The following is a 17344-nucleotide window of genomic DNA, read 5'->3' as shown; positions in this document are numbered from 1 at the left end:
TGTGCTGTGTCCTTGCCAGTCTGGAACTTGGTAGACTAAACTGGAAATTGGATCAAACTCATCTCAGACTTGCGCAGTCCTCCTGCCTCTGCTTGAGTCTTGGGGCTGCAGCCGTGTACCCCATTCCTGCCAGTGTTGCCACTGTGGTCATGTTAGCAGTCAAAAGCTTTATCAAAAAGCAGGGATGAGGCGCTGCCTCTGTTAGGGTGTGATAAATGGAGAATGGCAGTGATTGGCATGGGATTCCTTAGAACACTGCCAGTAGCAATCCCTCTGCTACCATTGGCTACTTCGGGTTGACATTGTCTTTCTGACCTCAGGACCTTCTACCGTTTCGAGGCAGTATGGGACAGCTCCCTACATAACTCCCTCCTTCTGAACCGAGTGACACCCTATGGAGAAAAGATCTACATGACCTTATCTGCTTATCTGGAGGTAAGGGACCCATAACTTGAGCAGACCCTGGGAAGCAGGCAGTGACAGGAGCAGTCAGCAAAAATCCAGCTTGCTTTTTGATCCCTTCCCCTGGGTATTCTTTGTTTTGTTTTTGTTTTTCGAGACAGGGTTTCTCTGTGTAGCCCTGGCTGTCCTGGAAATCACTTTGTAGACCAGGCTGGCCTCAAACTCAGAAATCCTCCTGCCTCTGCCTCCCAAGTGCTGGGATTAAAGGCGTGCGCCACCACGCCCAGCTTCCCCTCCATATTCTTAAATGGTTTATTTGATTTTACTTTGCTAGCTGTTCTAATTGTTTTAGATTCTATTCCAGGGCTCTATTTAGTCAAAATAGCACAGCTTTTTTGATCATTTAAGCTTCAGGAAACCAATCACCAGTTAAGACAGCTTCATACCATGTTTTCCTGTTCGTAACAGAGACTAGTTCCAGGTCTTGGAACAAGCCTGAGTCCTTCTGTTTTTTATTTCTTTGAGTCTCTGTATCCAAGGCTCGCCTCAAACTTGCTGTGTAGCTGAAGGTGACTTGTTGCTCCTGTTTCTGCTTTCCAGGCACTGGGATTACAGGCATGCGTCATCATGCCTGATCTGAGCCAGATTCTAACTTTTGCCCTGTGTCCTCTCATGAGCTTCTATGTCTCACTTTCGTTTATTTCTTCCTCCTCCTCTTCTTCCTCCTCTTCTTCCTCTTCCTCTTCCTCCTCCCCTTCTTTTCTTCAGCTTCCTTCTTCTTCTCTCCCTCTTACTCTTCCTTCCCTCACCCTCTTCTTTCTTTCTCTCTTTATTTCTTTCTTTTCCTGTTTTATGTTTTGTCTTTCAAGACAGGGTTTCTTTGTGTAGGCCTGGCTGTCCTGGAACTCTCTTTGTAGACCAGGCTCGCCTTGAACTCACAGAGATTCACCTGCCTCTGCCTCCTGAGTATTGAGATTCAAAGCAGTTGACATCACGCCTGGTTTCTTCATTTTTAAATAGTGTGCAATGATAGGATTTTCCCTCAAAAGAAAATATGCATTTATCATATATATATGATAAATATATATATGATATAAATATAAATATATATACATATACCTTATATATACCTTATATTATTATATATACCTTATATATACCTTATATTATTATCTGTTGAGTGGCTTTAGAAATCATTGAAGCAGAAGCCTACCTCTCTCCACAGCTGGAGCCAGCTTTCCTGATCTGCTGCTGCTTTCCTTATCAGCCTCTCACCACAGCTGCTCTCCTTATCATTCAGCACTTTATCTTGTCTGTTTGCAGTTGGATCATTGCATCCAGCCGGCCGTCATCACTAAGGATGTGTGCATGGTCTTCTATTCCCGAGATGCCAAGATCTCACCACCGCGTTCTCTGCGAAACCTCTTTGGTAGTGGCTACTCAAAGTCACCAGACTCGTAAGTTTTTGAAACAGGCTTAGTTTCCAGTTTTGTCCTAGTCTAACAGAAACACCAGGCCTTAGGTACCCCAGCTTCTGTTGCAAGTTAGTTTGTCATCTATAAACATTTAAGTCACTGACATCTGAATAGAGACGACTTGCATGGTAGCATTTCATACAGTGTTAGAGATGAAGGAAGAAGAATGTTCTGTGTAAATCTTCTAAAGCAGGTTAATAAGGACTCCTTGTCACTATGACTCATATTTTTAGTAGATTGCCATTGATATTTTCTTCTACGTAAGAGTTGTTGTAGGGCTGGAGAGATGGCTCAGCAGTTAAGAGCACCCGACTGATCTTCTGAAGGTTCTTAGTTCAAATCCCAGCAACCACATGGTGGCTCACAACCATCCATAAGGAGATCTGATGCCCTCTTCTGGAGTGTATGAAGACAGCTTCAGTGTACTTACATATAATAAATAAATAAATCTTTTTTTAAAAAAAAGAGTTGTTGTACATATTTAAGGCACACAAAAATATACCTTTGAGGGCTGGTGAGATGGCTCAGTGGGTAAGAGCACCCGACTGCTCTTCCGAAGGTCCGGAGTTCAAATCCCAGCAACCACATGGTAGCTCACAACCATCCGTAACAAGATCTGACTCCGTCTTCTGGAGTGTCTGAAGACGGCTACAGTGTACTTACATATAATAAGTAAATAAATCTTAAAAAAAAAATTAAAAAAAAATATACCTTTGAGACTGTGTGGCCTGGATACTTGAATATCACCACTCATCTTTACGAATAAATAAGAATGACTATAATGTAGTAAGGTTGAGTCCCTTCCTGCAGTGTCCAGAATTTGTTGCTAATCATTTCCTTCCAGTCAGACATTTTCTTCTCTTATGTCAAGAAAAGTTCATAGTTTTCTCATTTATGTTGTAGATTTTTCTAGTATACCCTGTTCTGTTCATCATATTGAGATAACAGTGATCAAAATCATACTGAAAATAGGCATCTCCTAAGAGAAAAAACGTAAATAAGCAAACAACAGTTAGCGATAAAAAAATAATCAGTGTCCTAGGACCAGAAAGATGGCCCAGGGTGAAGGGGCGTGCCATCATGTGGGCGTGCCATCCGCCTGAGCCGCGGAACCCACATGATGGCACCAGAAACTAACTCCCCAAGCTGACCATCAACCTACGCATGCGTACAGAGGCAGACACAGACACACACACTCACAGATAAATAAAAGTGAAAATGGTGTGTATCTAAGTGTGGAGTTGTAGCCATCAAGAAGACATGCTCTTTATTAAGTAAGCAAACCCAGGGTTTTCCCAGTTTGTGTTACAAGAAACTCACCAGCTGTTCTACTCTGTCTTCAATAGCAACCGAGTGACTGGGATCTATGAGCTGAGCTTATGCAAAATGGCAGATACTGGAAGCCCAGGTAAGCTCTTACCACACCATATTCTTCAGGAGTATTACTTAAAAAAATTGGAGACTCATTCATGTTGGGAGGAAGAAAGTCTTTTAGTATTTTACAAGCCAGTTTTATAGTGGTGGAGTGGTAAGATACACTATTTGATTTATGGCATATGATGTGATTATAAAAATGGTGTCCAACAAGATACACTAGGCTGTGAAATATTAACTTGTTGAGAGAATTAGAATAACTTTGGCTTAGTGGGGGTGTGGTGGCACACACCTTTAGTTTCAGCACTCAGGAGGCAGAGGCAGGTGGATCTCTGCATTTGAGGCCAACCTGGTCTACAAAGCAAGTTCCACAGACACACAGAGACGCAAAGAAACCCTGTCTCGAAAAACAAAACAAAACAAGAAAATCTTTGGCTTAGAAAGCATTTCTTTTTTTACATGTTTAAAGATTTGTTTATTTTATGCATATGAGTACACCATCATTGCTCTCTTCAGACACACCAGAAAAGGGCACCAGACCCCGATACAGATGGTTGTGAGTCACCACGTGGTTGCTAGGAATTGAACTCAGGACCTTTGGAATAGCAGTCTTGGAATAGCAGTCGGTGCTCTTAACCTCTGAGCCATCTCTCCAGCCCAGAAAGCATTTCTTTTTTTTTTTTTTTTTTTTATTTATTTATTTATTTATTATATGTAAGTACACTGTAGCTGTCTTCAGACACACCAGAAGAGGGCGTCAGATCTTATTACAGATGGTTGTGAGCCACCATGTGGTTGCTGGGAATTGAACTCGGGACCTTTGGAAGAGCAGTCAGTGCTCTTAACCTCTGAGCCATCTCTCCAGCCCCCCAGAAAGCATTTCTTGAGATTGGATTTTGTTCAAGCCTGCAGCCTACAACAGCCCCTTGCCTTCCAAGTGTTAGGATCATAGGTTCTGAGCCACGGAGCCTAGCTATTCAGAAAACCTTACAACTGCTTACTACACTACCTTAACAAAGATCATTTCTCAGCCTCATACCATTGAGCAACAATATCAGCTTTGCCAGGGAAATTATCAGAAATCCATGTTTATGGCTGAGATACAGGTTAATAATGATAAAGCATTTGTTTACTTTTCACAAGGCCCTAGGTCTGAACCCAGCATTTTTTGAGTTTTTAGACAGGGTTTCTCTGTATAGCCCTGGCTGTCCTGGAACTCACTTTGTAATAGACCAGACTGGCTTCAAACTCAGAGATCCACCTGCCTCTGCCTTTCAAGTCCTAGAGTTAAAGTCATGAACCACTACCTCCTAACTTTTTATTTTTTAATGAATTGTGTGACTATGTCCCCCAGACTAGTATGGAACTCAGTGTTTAGACCATGCTAGCCTCAAACTCACAGGGATTACCTGCCCCTGGCTCTTCCATGCATGGATAGAAGATGTGTACCACCATACCTGGCATCAATTTTATTAATAAATAAAATCTCATAGGCCACATTTGGTTTGCTATTTTAAAATGTGTAAGAGTAATTTGTTTTGACTTAAATTGGAGCTAGATTTTTCTCTGGGGTATTAAAAAAACAAAAAAAGCACGGTTTTTCTTCTGTTAGGCATGCAGAGGCGGAGGAGAAAAGTCTTGGATACCTCAGTGGCATATGTGCGGGGAGAGGAGAACCTAGCGGGCTGGCGACCTCGTGGAGACAGCCTCATTCTGGAACACCAGTGGGAGCTGGAGAAGCTGGAGCTGCTGCATGAGGTACCAAGGGCAGCCTGGGCCACGTCAGGGACTCAGGCAGGACAGCATCCACCCGGTCCTACCCTGCCTTCCCTCTGTGACCCCTGGGCGCTTTGACTTCCTGTGATGAAAGCATAACTGCATGTGGAAACGCTTACTGGGCTCAGGTAACGATGTTCCTCTTGTCAGGTGGAAAAAACTCGCCACTTCTTGCTGCTTCGGGAGAGACTTGGTGACAGCGTCCCTAAGTCTCTGAGTGACTCACTGTCCCCCAGCCTGAGCAGTGGAACCCTTAGCACCTCCACCAGCATCTCCTCTCAGATCTCAACCACCACCTTTGAAAGCGCCATCACACCGAGCGAGAGCAGTGGCTACGACTCGGCAGACGTTGAAAGCCTGGTCGACCGGGAGAAAGAGCTGGCTACAAAGGTGGAGAATCCCTTCTGTTTTTGCTTAGAGTCCCTACCAGCAGGCACGGAGACATTCTCTCTGTCCCATCATTCGCAGCAGCTGTCTTTGAAGACACTGATAATACTCATACTGAACATATGAAATAATAAGGGTCAGTCCTTACCTTCACAGGGCTGTATCCTATAGAGTTGGTATTGTGAGCTGGCCTCGGAAGCACATGTTAGGGGTATTCAGTGGCTTAGGGAAGTCATGGGATAGAGTGACAGGAAATGGAGTTGATCCTATTTGGGCATCCAACACTTCACAGAGGCCCAGAGGGTCCCGGACATGATGTAAATATTTCAAATGGTGTTTATTTGTTCCTGCATATTTTAAACAAGATTACAAATTCTTTAGTAGGACTAATGGTCTATAGCTCAGTGGTAGAGTACTTTGCCCAGCACGTGCAAGGCCCTGAGTTTGACCGTAAGTATGCCAAAAATACATTAAGCTAATCAACAATAAGTTTTCTTTAGCAGGAATAAAATGGATAGCTTTGTGAGACTGAGGAAGGGAGCTCCTTGTTACAGTGGTCCACTCGGAACGCGGGGCCTCTTCAGGGAGGGGACGGGGAGAAGGCAAGGGTTCAGGATGGCTCCTGGCTGTGCACTTGCCGTAGTCGGCGACAGAGGACAGAAAACTTAGATGGCTTTGTGTGTGTCTTGTCTTAGTAGTCAAGTGCTCTTCTAGTGTGCTTAGGAAAACATGTCCAACCAGAAGGGTTCATGGTTTTGGTTTTGGTTTTCCAGTGTGAGAAATTGAACTTAGGTCCTCATGTATGCTTGGCAAATACTCTACCACCAAGCTACATTCCCAACTCAGGTCTTTTATTGAATTGAGAATTAGAAAGATGTCAATTCTTTTGTATTTCTGAGACAGTCTTCCTGTGTTGCCTTGGCTGACCTGAAACTTGTTGTCTAGATCAAGCTGACCTTGAATTGGCGGCAGCCTGTGCCTGGCTGTCTGATGAGTGCTGGAATTAGAGGTGTATATTGCCATGTCTGGTTCTGCTGCTATATTCCTAGTGAGATAGGGTTTCTCTATTATGTTACCCTTGCTGTCCTGAAACTTGCTATATGTAGACCAGGCTAGTCTTGAACTCACAGAGATCTGTCTACCCCTGTTTCTCTAATGCTATCATGGGCCACCATGCTCTGCTCCTAAGCACTTCTAAGCTATGTCAGTAGTCATTTGCTTTGGTTGTATTAAGGATGATTGTTGAAATCCATTTGCTTTTTACTGCCTTAACTAGACACATGCTAGCTTTCCTTAGCCTATTCGTAGGTAGCATAGGTATAGGACTTATTAGTTCTCCTTGTATACAGGACTTCATTTAACCATTGGAAGTTTATGTTCAGCCCTGACTGACTGACTCTCTACCATCTCTCATTTCAGTGCCTGCAGCTTCTCACCCACACTTTCAACCGAGAATTCAGCCAGGTGCACGGCAGCATCAGTGACTGTAAGGTGAGCACGTTGAGGCCATTGCGTGTCACGGGTGTGGTGTGGACCGTTCCCTTTTCAGCTGTCCAAATTGTCACAACTTGTGCTGCTTTTAGAGGCTGCGATGGGTGTAGACTGTATCTGAAGGGGTGTGACATTATGCTCTGGCGTGGCTTCTGATTTTGTCAGAACACTGACTTCTGAAGTTGACAGATGCCTTCTAGGATGAGTAGGATTGCTGTCATAGGAAATATTTAGGTGTTTGTTTGTTTGTTTGTTTGCTTTGGTTCCCTTTGAAGAGCTTGTGATGTTGGGCAGTACTAAGCTTTTGTGTGAAATGAAAACATGAGCTGTTGGTGGCATTGGACTTAATGCGTTGAGCAAAAGGTGATAGCTCCTGAGAGAACCTGTGTGTCCTCCATGGCTTGACCCTTTGGCTTTTCCTTCAGCCTTCGCAGCTCCTGCCTGCCTGGGTCTCTCTGCACCTCACATGCCTTCTTCCAGACATTCATTCCCATGCTTGCCTCCCTCATCATTTCTGCTTTCTGCTCCACCATTGCCTTCTTGGGAGTGGGCCTCTTTCAGCCCCCACAGCAGGCCAGCCACCCCCTGAAACATTTGTTTATTTTTCCTCTTTATTATTTTAATTTTATATGTATGGGTATTTTGCATGCATGTAGCTCTGTGCATCGTGTTTGTACCTGATGCCTGTGGAGGTCAGAAAAAGACGTTGGATCCCATGGATCTGAAGTCCCAGATAGTTGTGAACTACTGTGTGGATGCTGGGACTCAAACCCAGGTCCTATGTAAGAGCAGCCAGTTCGCTGGGCGTGGTGGTGCACGCCTTTAATCCCAGTACTCAGGAGGCAGAGGCAGGTGGATTTCTGAGTTCGAGGCCAGCCTGGTCTACAAAGTGAATTCCAGGACAGCCAGGGCTACACAGAGAAATCCTGTCTCAGAAAACTAAAAAAAAAAAAAAAAAAGCAGCCAGTTCTCTTAACCACTGAGACATATTTCTGACCCTACTATCTGGTACTTTTTGGTTTTGTTCTATTTACTTATTCATTTGTTCATTCATTCATTCGTTCGTTCGTTCATTTGGGTTTTTTGCGACATGGTCTAACTGTGTATCATGGGCCTGACCATCTGGCACGTTTTGAAAGTCTGTCTCCCTTCTTCACTAATGTATGCTCCGCTCCATGAGTGCAGGACTTTGCCATGTGCTTTGAACAATAGGTGCTTGGCGTGTGTGTGCAGGCTGTGTAATAGCAGGGAGAATTAGAGACACATAGAGCTTCTCATTCTTTCTCTCCCCTCCCTCATCTCTCTCCTTCCTCCTCCTCCTCTTCTTCACTCTGGGGACAGAAACAAGGGTTTGGTGCGTTGCCTATGAGCAGTAATAATTGTGTTACAGAGGCTTGTTTTCTTTAATGACTTTGAATCAGCCTTAAAAAAGATGGCTATCTTAGACGACTTTTGCTGCTCTCTGTGGCAGAGGCAGACGTAAAGTGCTTGTCATATAAGCATGAGAACCTGCGTTCAGATCCACAGCGCCCGTGTAAAAAGAGTCGCCTCTGATCCCAGGGTTGAGGCGGCCGAGACGGCAGATCCTGGGCTTGCTGCTGCCTAGTCTAGCTAACGTTGAGCTCCGTTGTGCTGCTGCTGCTGAGTCTCATTGGTGCTGCCTTTGTTGTAGTTGTCTGACATCTCTCCAATTGGACGGGACCCCTCTGTGTCCAGTTTCAGCAGTTCCACCCTCACGCCCTCCTCCACTTGCCCCTCCTTGGTGGACTCCAGGAGCAGCTCTATGGATCAGAAGTGAGTACTCAGATTTCACAGAGACAAAGTACCAGTTTTTCTATAGTTCTGGATTCAGCTCAACATCACTGTCCTATTCTGGACAACTCTAGAGTGTGTGGGCACTTTCTTCATTTAAGTTTATTAACTTTAGGTTGTTATTAGATGTATGAAATTGTTATATGTGCTACTAAGAAAGCAGAAGCTAGTTAAAAACACAAATCAAATGTAAGATGGATCCAAAGAAATGATAAAGCATAGAGGCCCACCGAGATGGCTCAGATGGTGAAGCGCTTGCTGTGCCAGCATGAGAACCTGCGTTCAGCTCCCCAGCATCCGCATAAAAAGCATCTGCAGGGGAACAGGACTGGTCTCAGTGCTGAGGAGGCTGAGACAGGTGGATCTAAGAGCTGGGGGACGGGAGGAGTGTCTTCTGGATGTGGTCACCTGCCTGAGACCTGCATAAGAAGAAGCCAGCCCATGGATTGGGAGGGGCTCAGGGGGCCCAGTTCCTAGCTGAGGAGCTATTGGCAACTGATGGCTGCTGGGAAAGAGTCCTTTTTCTTTGTGGCATGGCCACTGGTCCGTGCTCTAGTATCTGGCCCACGCCTGTGTGAGTGTAGACAGCACTAACTGAACTCACTGGATTACTGACATGAAGCTGGAAGGGCTGTGTGGTGGTGGAGATGACCAAAGTACATTGTATAGGGTATAAAACTCACAGAATAAATAGATACTACATAAAAGGTAAAAACTTAGCACAATTAAGTGGAGAATGATAGAGGAAGGCATCTAGTGAGAGAGGAAGGCTTCCACATGCATGAGCTCATGCATACACACACACTCACACACACACACACACTCAAACACACACACAAACATACCCATGCACACATGTACGCACACACACACAAAAATAGTAAAGCTTGCAAAATGAACCTTTTTTTTTTTAAGATTTTTTTATTTTATGAGTACACTGTAGCTGTCTTCAGACACACCAAAGAGGGCATCAGATTCCATTATAGATGGTTGTGGTTGCTGGGAATTGAACTCAGGACATCTGGAAGAACTATAAGTGCTCTTAACTGCTGAGCCATCTCTCCAGCCTCAAAATGGACCTTTAGAATCAGAAATATACAGAATCATCAGGCTAAGCTATTCTAGGAGACCCCTAACAACCAGAACAGAGGCCTAAAGAATGATGGCGTTCACTACTCTACTCCTCTGCTCTTAGGAGCCTTCTCAGCTAGGTCCAGGTTCTTCTTCATTTGTTTGCTTTATCTGCTATCCACAAGATGTGAACTTTTTTTTTCTAAAGGATTTATTTATTTATTAAGTACACGGTATTCTGCCTGCATTTATGCCTGCAAGCCAGGAGAGGGCACTCGTCCTCGTTACAGATGGTTGTGAGCCACCATGTGGTTGCTGGGAATTGAACTAATGAGAGTCTGGAAGAGCAGACAGTGCTCTTAACCTCTGAGCCATCTCTCCAGCCCAAGATGTGAACTTTTTAAAACCCCTTAGAAACTTGCTATAGCACAGTGGCCAAGCATCTTCCTGTGTCTCTGACTGGGCAGTCTACCAGTCCCAGAGAGAGCTGCTGCTGTCAGTCAGGGGCCACACTTTGAGACCCACTGTGTCAGTTCTGGCCATGAGACTGATAGGACACTCCTGAGGGAACACAGTTCCTATCAGATGCTTGTGTTCTCAGGACTCAGTGGCCCCAGTGTCCTGTTCCACGGAGAAGATGCTGGAATGAGGGTTACCTTTCTGACACCAGCTTCTCTTAGCTGACCTCTGAAACTGATGTTTGCCTCTGGCACTTGGGCAGGCGCACTGTGTCTGGTGAGGTCATGTCCACAGTGGCTCTGACCTAACTGACGTGCTTCTTACTCTTTGCTTCCTCTGTAAGGACCCCAGAAGCCAACTCTCGTGCCTCCAGTCCCTGCCAAGAATTTGAACAGTTTCAGATCGTCCCAACTGTGGAGACACCCTATTTGGCCCGAGCAGGGAAGAATGAATTTCTCAATCTTGTTCCAGACATTGAAGAAGTCAGAGCGGGGTGAGTCCTGTGGCATGCACCCTTTCTAGCTCTGCTGTGCAAGGCTGTTCCAGCCTAGAGCACAGGGCTGTGCTGCCGTGTGCGGTGGGCATCTGGGCCTAGCACATTGTGCTGATGTGACCAGTGATGATCTAGGCCAACTGGATCATTTTCCTGTCCTGGTGCATCTGAGGGCTCGCCTAGTGGAAGCATGTATCGATGGGTCGATCTCAGCTTACTACTGTTTACTTTAGGAGAAACTGACTTCTTTTACAATGTCCTTTCAGATCAGTGGTATCTAAGAAAGGATACCTGCATTTCAAAGAGCCACTTTCCAGTAACTGGGCTAAACATTTCGTTGTGGTTCGTCGCCCTTACGTCTTCATCTATAACAGTGACAAAGACCCAGTAGAGCGTGGCATCATTAACCTGTCTACAGCACAGGTGGAGTACAGCGAGGACCAGCAGGCCATGGTGAAGGTCAGTCTCTCCTGACTTGGCTGTCTGATGCTCCCTGTGTTCTTCCCTTTTGAGTCTGGCGTTCTAGTCTGTGGCATGGATCCTAGTTTATATCTGGGTTGCATGAACTTTCGGTGTGAAGTGCTGTGCACCCTGTGAATTTGGCAAGATGTTCCTAACTGTTCATTCTCTCCAATAACTTTCTTCTACCTAATGTCTCTTCCCAGACACCTAATACTTTTGCTGTATGCACAAAGCACCGTGGGGTCCTTCTGCAAGCTCTCAATGACAAAGACATGAATGACTGGTTATATGCCTTTAACCCACTTCTGGCTGGCACAATAAGGTCAGATACTGTTCTTTTGCTTCATTTCCTCATGCTGAGACAGTCTCACTGTATAGCCCAAGCCAGATTCTAAGTTCTCCACCTCATCCCAAGGACTGGGTTTACAGGTGTGCACTACCATGCCTGGCTCGTGAAAGCTCTTTCTCACATTTACATGAGTAGGAAAGATGTGTCGTTCTAACTGGGATGAAAATGGAAAGGAAGGCAAGGGTACGATGATGAGTTACAGGGTGAGACGAGTGCCCTGCTTCCAGTGCAGTGTCGTGCGTCCTCAGCCGTAAGGACACCACCGGTCCTATCCTTCATCTCCTTTAGGTTTCAGTTTTCAGGAGGTCTGCAGAAGGCCCAGAGCACCGAGTAAAGGAGAAACAGTGCTTTAATGGACTCCCATAGTTCAGGCTGTGTGAGAGGAGCGCATCTCACAGAGTCCCCAGCGTAGGAAAGACCTCATAGCTGTCCCTGGGCTACTGTTAGGAGTCATAATGTCCATATGTGCTCTGCAGGCTATCTGCTCTGCGACCCCTGTGAAAAGGGTATTCAACCCCCAAAGGGGTCTCGAGTTGAGAACTGCTGGTCCAGCCATTTGTTTAGGAGCGTAGAAGCCTGGCCTGCAGAATCGGCTGGGAGAGACCAGCATCCACTCTTCTAACGCTGCCTCCTGTTTTTCTCATAGGTCAAAACTCTCTCGCAGATGCCCGAGCCAGCCAAAGTACTGAGCGTTCTCCTGAGCCTTGCTCACCTTCGACAGATAAAGAAAGTGTTACCTCTCATTCTCTTTGTGATTCTTGACAGTTATTCTTGTATGTAATCCTGTGGCTTAACGACTTTTCCCTCCTCACCCTGCACTTCTCTAGCTCTCTGTTCCCTCTCCATGGCTCTGACTCTTCTTATTCTTGTGCTAAGACTTGTAGCATGTGGCCTAACAAGGGGAACAAAACCACTACACGTCCATACACACTCACACTCACACTCACCCACACCCGAGGGGACCCAGCACATCTCCAAATGATTCTCCTGTGTGCTTCAGCTTCCTTTGGATGTTAGGTCCCCTTCACGGTCACTGTCCGACTGTTGTCTCCGTAGCTCTGGTTTTCAGGGTAACTTCTCTGTCTCTCTTTTTCTTTCCCCTTTGTTTATGATAATCTTCTTTTTTCTGGGTGGTTTAGAGACTAAGGGAGGAGACATTTGGTATTGTCAGCCAGGAGAAGAAAACTTGTTAACTTGTTTCTCTCTCTCTCTCTCTCTTCCTCTCTCTCTCTCTTCTCTCTCTCTCTCTCTCTCTGTCTCTTTTTCTCTCAGTGTCTGTCTCTGTCTATTTGTGTGTGTGTCTGGTGTCTGTCTGTCTCTCTCTGTGTCTGTCTCTGACTCTCTCTCTTTCTCTGTATGTGTGTGTGTGTGTGTCTGTCTGTCTCTGTCTCTCTTTCTCTTTCTCTTTGGTGGCTAATCCATGTGTTTCCATTCAGGGAAAGCACTGTGGGAAGCTCAGAAATGGGATTTAAATTCTCTGTCTAAATCAGGGCTCGGAGCATGGATGTATAGAGTGGAAGATGCAGAGGGGCCTTGTGATTGGCCTGCAACAGAGGCTGCTGCTAGCCCTTTAAGACTCGGGCTGCTGCAGTAGATTGGGCAGTGGGTCACAAGGGTGACTGTAGCTCCTTACAGCAGGGTCCAGCAGGCTTGTCTCCTCCCTGGGAAGGAGCGTTTGTCTAGGAGTTTCCCAACTCTAGTCTCAGTGTCACTGTTTGGAATTAGGTGATGTCATGAACAGATTTCCCACAAGAGGGACTGGGGAGTGTTTGACTTTCTGGTGATATGGACCATTGTTGCTTTGAGAGTGCTGAGTGCAGCTTGTGATTGTTGTCGCTCCCTTTGATCAAAGACTTGTAGCTTCAGCATAAATCTTGAGGTCTCCATCTAAATCCAGTGGCCATTTCCAGTAGTTCTCGTCTCCATATGAACAAACATGGCATTGTTTTCTGGATGCCAGAACTGACCAGTCCTTACCACCACTCCAAACAAATCAGAAGGCATTTAGAGTCGAAAAAGATTGTCTCCCAGCAGTTTGCTACTGGATTGTGAAATGCCTCCTCTGTGACATGCCCCCTTCCCCCACTGTCCTCATCTGGTTTGGAAATACTCCCTTAGGAAGAATTTCCCTGCTACCAGTTTCTGTGGCTTCTAACAAACCAGGCCTCCGGGTTTAAGAGGTTATAGAAAATAACGCTCTTCCTCCACCGGCCAGTAAGTGTCGGGGACTGAGTGGGGCACAGAATGCCCGCTGGGGCTACTTGAGTTGCTGTGCCAGTGACTTGGGGAGCATTCACACTGCTGTTTCCTGGCCTTGCCAGCCTGTTTCAGCATCACTCACGCACACAGGAAGGCATCTGCTCACCTCCAGTCTGCGAAGGCTCCTGGCTACCTGAGGGTAGAGAAGGAATGGATTTCCTTCTGGTGGAGAGCCCATCTCCACTGCAGAGCAGCCACTAGGGAGGCGAGCATGCAGCCCCTTGCTTCTCTCTGAAGAACAGGACTCCCAGCTTCCTTTGTTACAGTTGCCTTGCAAAGAAAGGAAAAGTGGACCATGGAGAAAAGGAAAGGAAAGGAAAGAAAGCAAAAGAAAAGAAAGGAAAAGGCAGAAATCAGACTGTTCTTATCTAAAAGATGCTCAGCTCTGGTGGATTTTTAAAACTTTCTTTCTCTCCTTAAAGTATAGGTTACTAACTGTAATGTTACTTGTTTTCTAAACATATCTATGAGATTTTTAATGTAGTTAGAAGTCTCTGTTGTCTAATGGACACAGCATGTCCTTCTGGTGTATACTCAAATTCAGCAGACTCTGTCTATGCCTGTAGACAGTTTCCTGGACCGGAACTAAATCTAATTTCAGGGAAACGAAGATCAAAGGTCGCTTTTAAACTGAATCACTGATGTTGCTGCTGTTAGGAAGGTAGGCAGAAGGATCCATGTCTGTGCCGAGAGGTGTGACGCCTGGGGGAGGGTGGCAGTGTGCGGCACACTAAACCCTGAGATAACTTGTTTTCTTTTAACTCAAACAAAACTGGTTTAGAAAGTCTTTGCTTTGCAAATATCAAATGTTAGCATGAGCCAAACTGGACCCCGCCTTCATCAGAGGCCCCTTAAGGAGACCTCATTAGAAAGCCAGGGAAAGTAAGGTTGGAGCTTGGGCACCTGTGCCTCTCCCTGCTGTCACTGGGACCCCTCCTACTGTAAAGCCCAGGATCAGGTCAGAATCGGAGCATTTGGGGGCTTTATATTCTGTTTCCAGACAAGGTCACCTGCTCCGAAGCTCTGAAAGAGAAAGGGTTTTATGGCAGGACCTGTTCATGAGATTTTTGTGATTGCCATAGTAGCAGGAAAGTTAAGAGAACTAATCTTTAAAATAAGTATTTTTAAGATTTTTTTTTAAATTTTCAAAGCACTCCTTTAAACAAACAAACAAACAAACAAACAAAAAACCTACAAGGAAAACATACAAATTACAGAAAAGTGAGTGCTGGTTAAAATGAATTAGTCTCCCCCTTCCTTTATGTCTTTATCCTCCTTCCTCCCAAGCAGATATAGCCTCATAACTGTCCCCCGCCAGTGCTCAGGCCTCGCCTGCTTCTGGGAGACGACCCTGGGAGTCAGTCAGCTCTCAGTCCCAGACTGTCAGGGACCAGGCAGTCCCTGCACAAGGCGAGGTGGGAGCACAGGCCAGACTGCTTCTGAGCAGGCCCTGATCTCCAGTCCATAAATGAGAAACTTGATGAGGTGAGAGCTGAAGGTTCTTCAGCTAAGAAACCATTATTTTTTTTTCTCTTCAGCTATGTGGAATTTGTATATCTATCAATTTTTCAGGTTTTTTTTTTTTTTATCTTGTTTAGATGAAGGAATGAATGGTTGTGAAAGGTGTTTGGGGTCTAAAACATGATTTTTCCTGGCACATATTTCAAAGCATAGACTTTGTTACCTGCTGCTTCTTGTCTAATTTACAGGGATATTTAATTTTGTAAGGTATTTGTATATTTATACAACTGTAATGAATTGCACATTGGACTGAAAGGGGAAGGCTCTGCCCTGTGTGGCTCCTGCTGGGACTCTAGGTTGCTGTGCTTTGACTTTCCTGAACAATACCAGGGGGGTGTGGTTTGTTTAGCGTGGGTCCATCACTTTTCATTTGGGTTCCTTTTGGAAAATGTAATCTTTAACTTGCTCTGTGAGAAGAAAAGAATGATTGTGTTGCTGCTCTTGGAAGGTCTGCTGAATGCTTTTGAGTGACCTCTGGCACTGTGTACTGCCTGTGATCCACCAAGAGTGAGTAAGACCACGACCGTGGAGCAAGTCAGAGATCGTCAGCCGAGAGATTATTGCTGTTACTGTTCAAAAGGCCATTTATGAAGTAGATATTTGAGCTCTTTAAAAAAAAAAATTTAAGAGAGCCCCTAATTACTTAAAAAAGAAATTTAAGAAAGAAATTAAGAGTTGATACAGAACCGGTGTTAAAAACTCACAGCCAGAGGTTAGGGGTGTTGGTTAGTGGTAGGGCACTTGGCAACTATATGTGATGCCATTGGTTCAGTCCCGGTTCTGAGATCAGACAGAAAGCCTCACGGTAGATAGCTGCTCAGACAAAGTCCAGGCAGAGGTTGGTCTTGTGCCAAACCCTGGATGTTCTATGTTGTCATGTCCTTAACTGATTCTTTTCATGCTGTGTATTCTGACATCAATTCACCGAAGGGACCCACCAGCCTCCTCATGTTTAAGCATTGTCGTAGACTTTGTGGCTCTGACATACTTGTCTGTTGAGAGTGGCGTCTCCTGTCACCATCCCCATGCTATAACAGAATCCATGAAGCATAAGTGGCCTTTTTGAACCAAGACTTTGCAAACTGATCTCTCCCCAGGGAAGGAGTTGAGCACAAGCAACAATGTACATTATTAATTTTGGATTTCATTTTCATGTTTTATTTTGTAAATATCTAATGTTTGGAGCTTGAGTATACAAAATGTAAATACAGTTCTTGTATTTGTACTAATCCTGATTCTTTTGCTGTATAGCCCTAGATGTGTAATGCAGACATTATCTAACTGTGTATGGTAACCTTGCATCACAGAACTGCTAGTGAACGAGGTAAAAATAATAAAGGTACAACCAGTGCATCACACCATGCGTGCTTTAGTCTTTTGTTTTGGTTTCTGGAGACAGGGTTTCTCTGTGTAGCCCTGGCCATCCTGGGCCTTGAACTTGGATCTCACACACACACCACCACCCCACCCCCACCCCCGCTGCCTCCAGGGTACTGAATTAAAGGAATTTACCACCACCTCCAGGCTTTTGTACTTTATTCTTTGCCCTTTGGAAAGCCATTGCATACTAATTAAGATTCTTACAGAGCCTTTAATCCCAGCACTTGGGAGGCAGAGGCAGGCGGATTTCTGAGTTCGAGGCCAGCCTGGTCTACAGAGTGAGTTCCAGGACAGCCTGGGCTACACAGAGAAACCCTGTCTTGGGGGGGGAAAAATATTCTTTTTTTAAAAAAATATTTATTTGTTTGTTTGTTTGTTTGTTTATTTATTATATGTAAGTACACTGTAGCTGTCTTCAGACACTCCAGAAGAGAGAGTCAGATTTCATTACGGATGGTTGTGAGCCACCATGTGGTTGCTGGGACTTGAACTCCGGACCTTCGGAAGAGCAGTCGGGTGCTCTTACCCACTGAGCCATCTCACCAGCCCGAAAAAAAGATTCTTACAGAGATAATTTAATTTACATATTTACCTGTGTATGTATGTATGTATGTATTATTTTTGGTTTTTCGA

At 45.1% G+C, this 17344-nt stretch overlaps 1 protein-coding gene across 11 annotated transcripts in view; it reads left to right on the top strand.

Annotated features, from left to right (window-relative positions):
• Kif1b (kinesin family member 1B) overlaps positions 1–16689 on the top strand; it is a 131455-nt gene extending 114766 nt beyond the window's left edge. For 10 of the 11 annotated variants that reach the window (XM_030253270.1, XM_030253268.1, NM_001290995.1 and 7 more), the window contains 11 exons: positions 321–435; positions 1726–1859; positions 3224–3285; positions 4864–5009; positions 5178–5417; positions 6834–6905; positions 8578–8699; positions 10591–10740; positions 11007–11199; positions 11406–11524; positions 12198–16689. In XM_030253270.1, coding sequence (XP_030109130.1) covers positions 321–435; positions 1726–1859; positions 3224–3285; positions 4864–5009; positions 5178–5417; positions 6834–6905; positions 8578–8699; positions 10591–10740; positions 11007–11199; positions 11406–11524; positions 12198–12240 — 1396 coding nt within the window. In that variant the 3' untranslated portion in view covers positions 12241–16689. The remainder of the gene's footprint in view (positions 1–320; positions 436–1725; positions 1860–3223; positions 3286–4863; positions 5010–5177; positions 5418–6833; positions 6906–8577; positions 8700–10590; positions 10741–11006; positions 11200–11405; positions 11525–12197) is intronic. The other variant, NM_207682.2, reaches the window with a different exon arrangement.
• Positions 16690–17344: the final 655 nt, after the last annotated feature.

The sequence above is a fragment of the Mus musculus genome, chromosome 4, assembly GCF_000001635.26.
Source record: "Mus musculus strain C57BL/6J chromosome 4, GRCm38.p6 C57BL/6J".
NCBI lineage: Eukaryota > Metazoa > Chordata > Mammalia > Rodentia > Muridae > Mus > Mus musculus.
The sequence above is the reverse complement of the archived record's forward strand: the minus strand, read 5'-3'. Positions and strand labels throughout refer to the sequence as shown.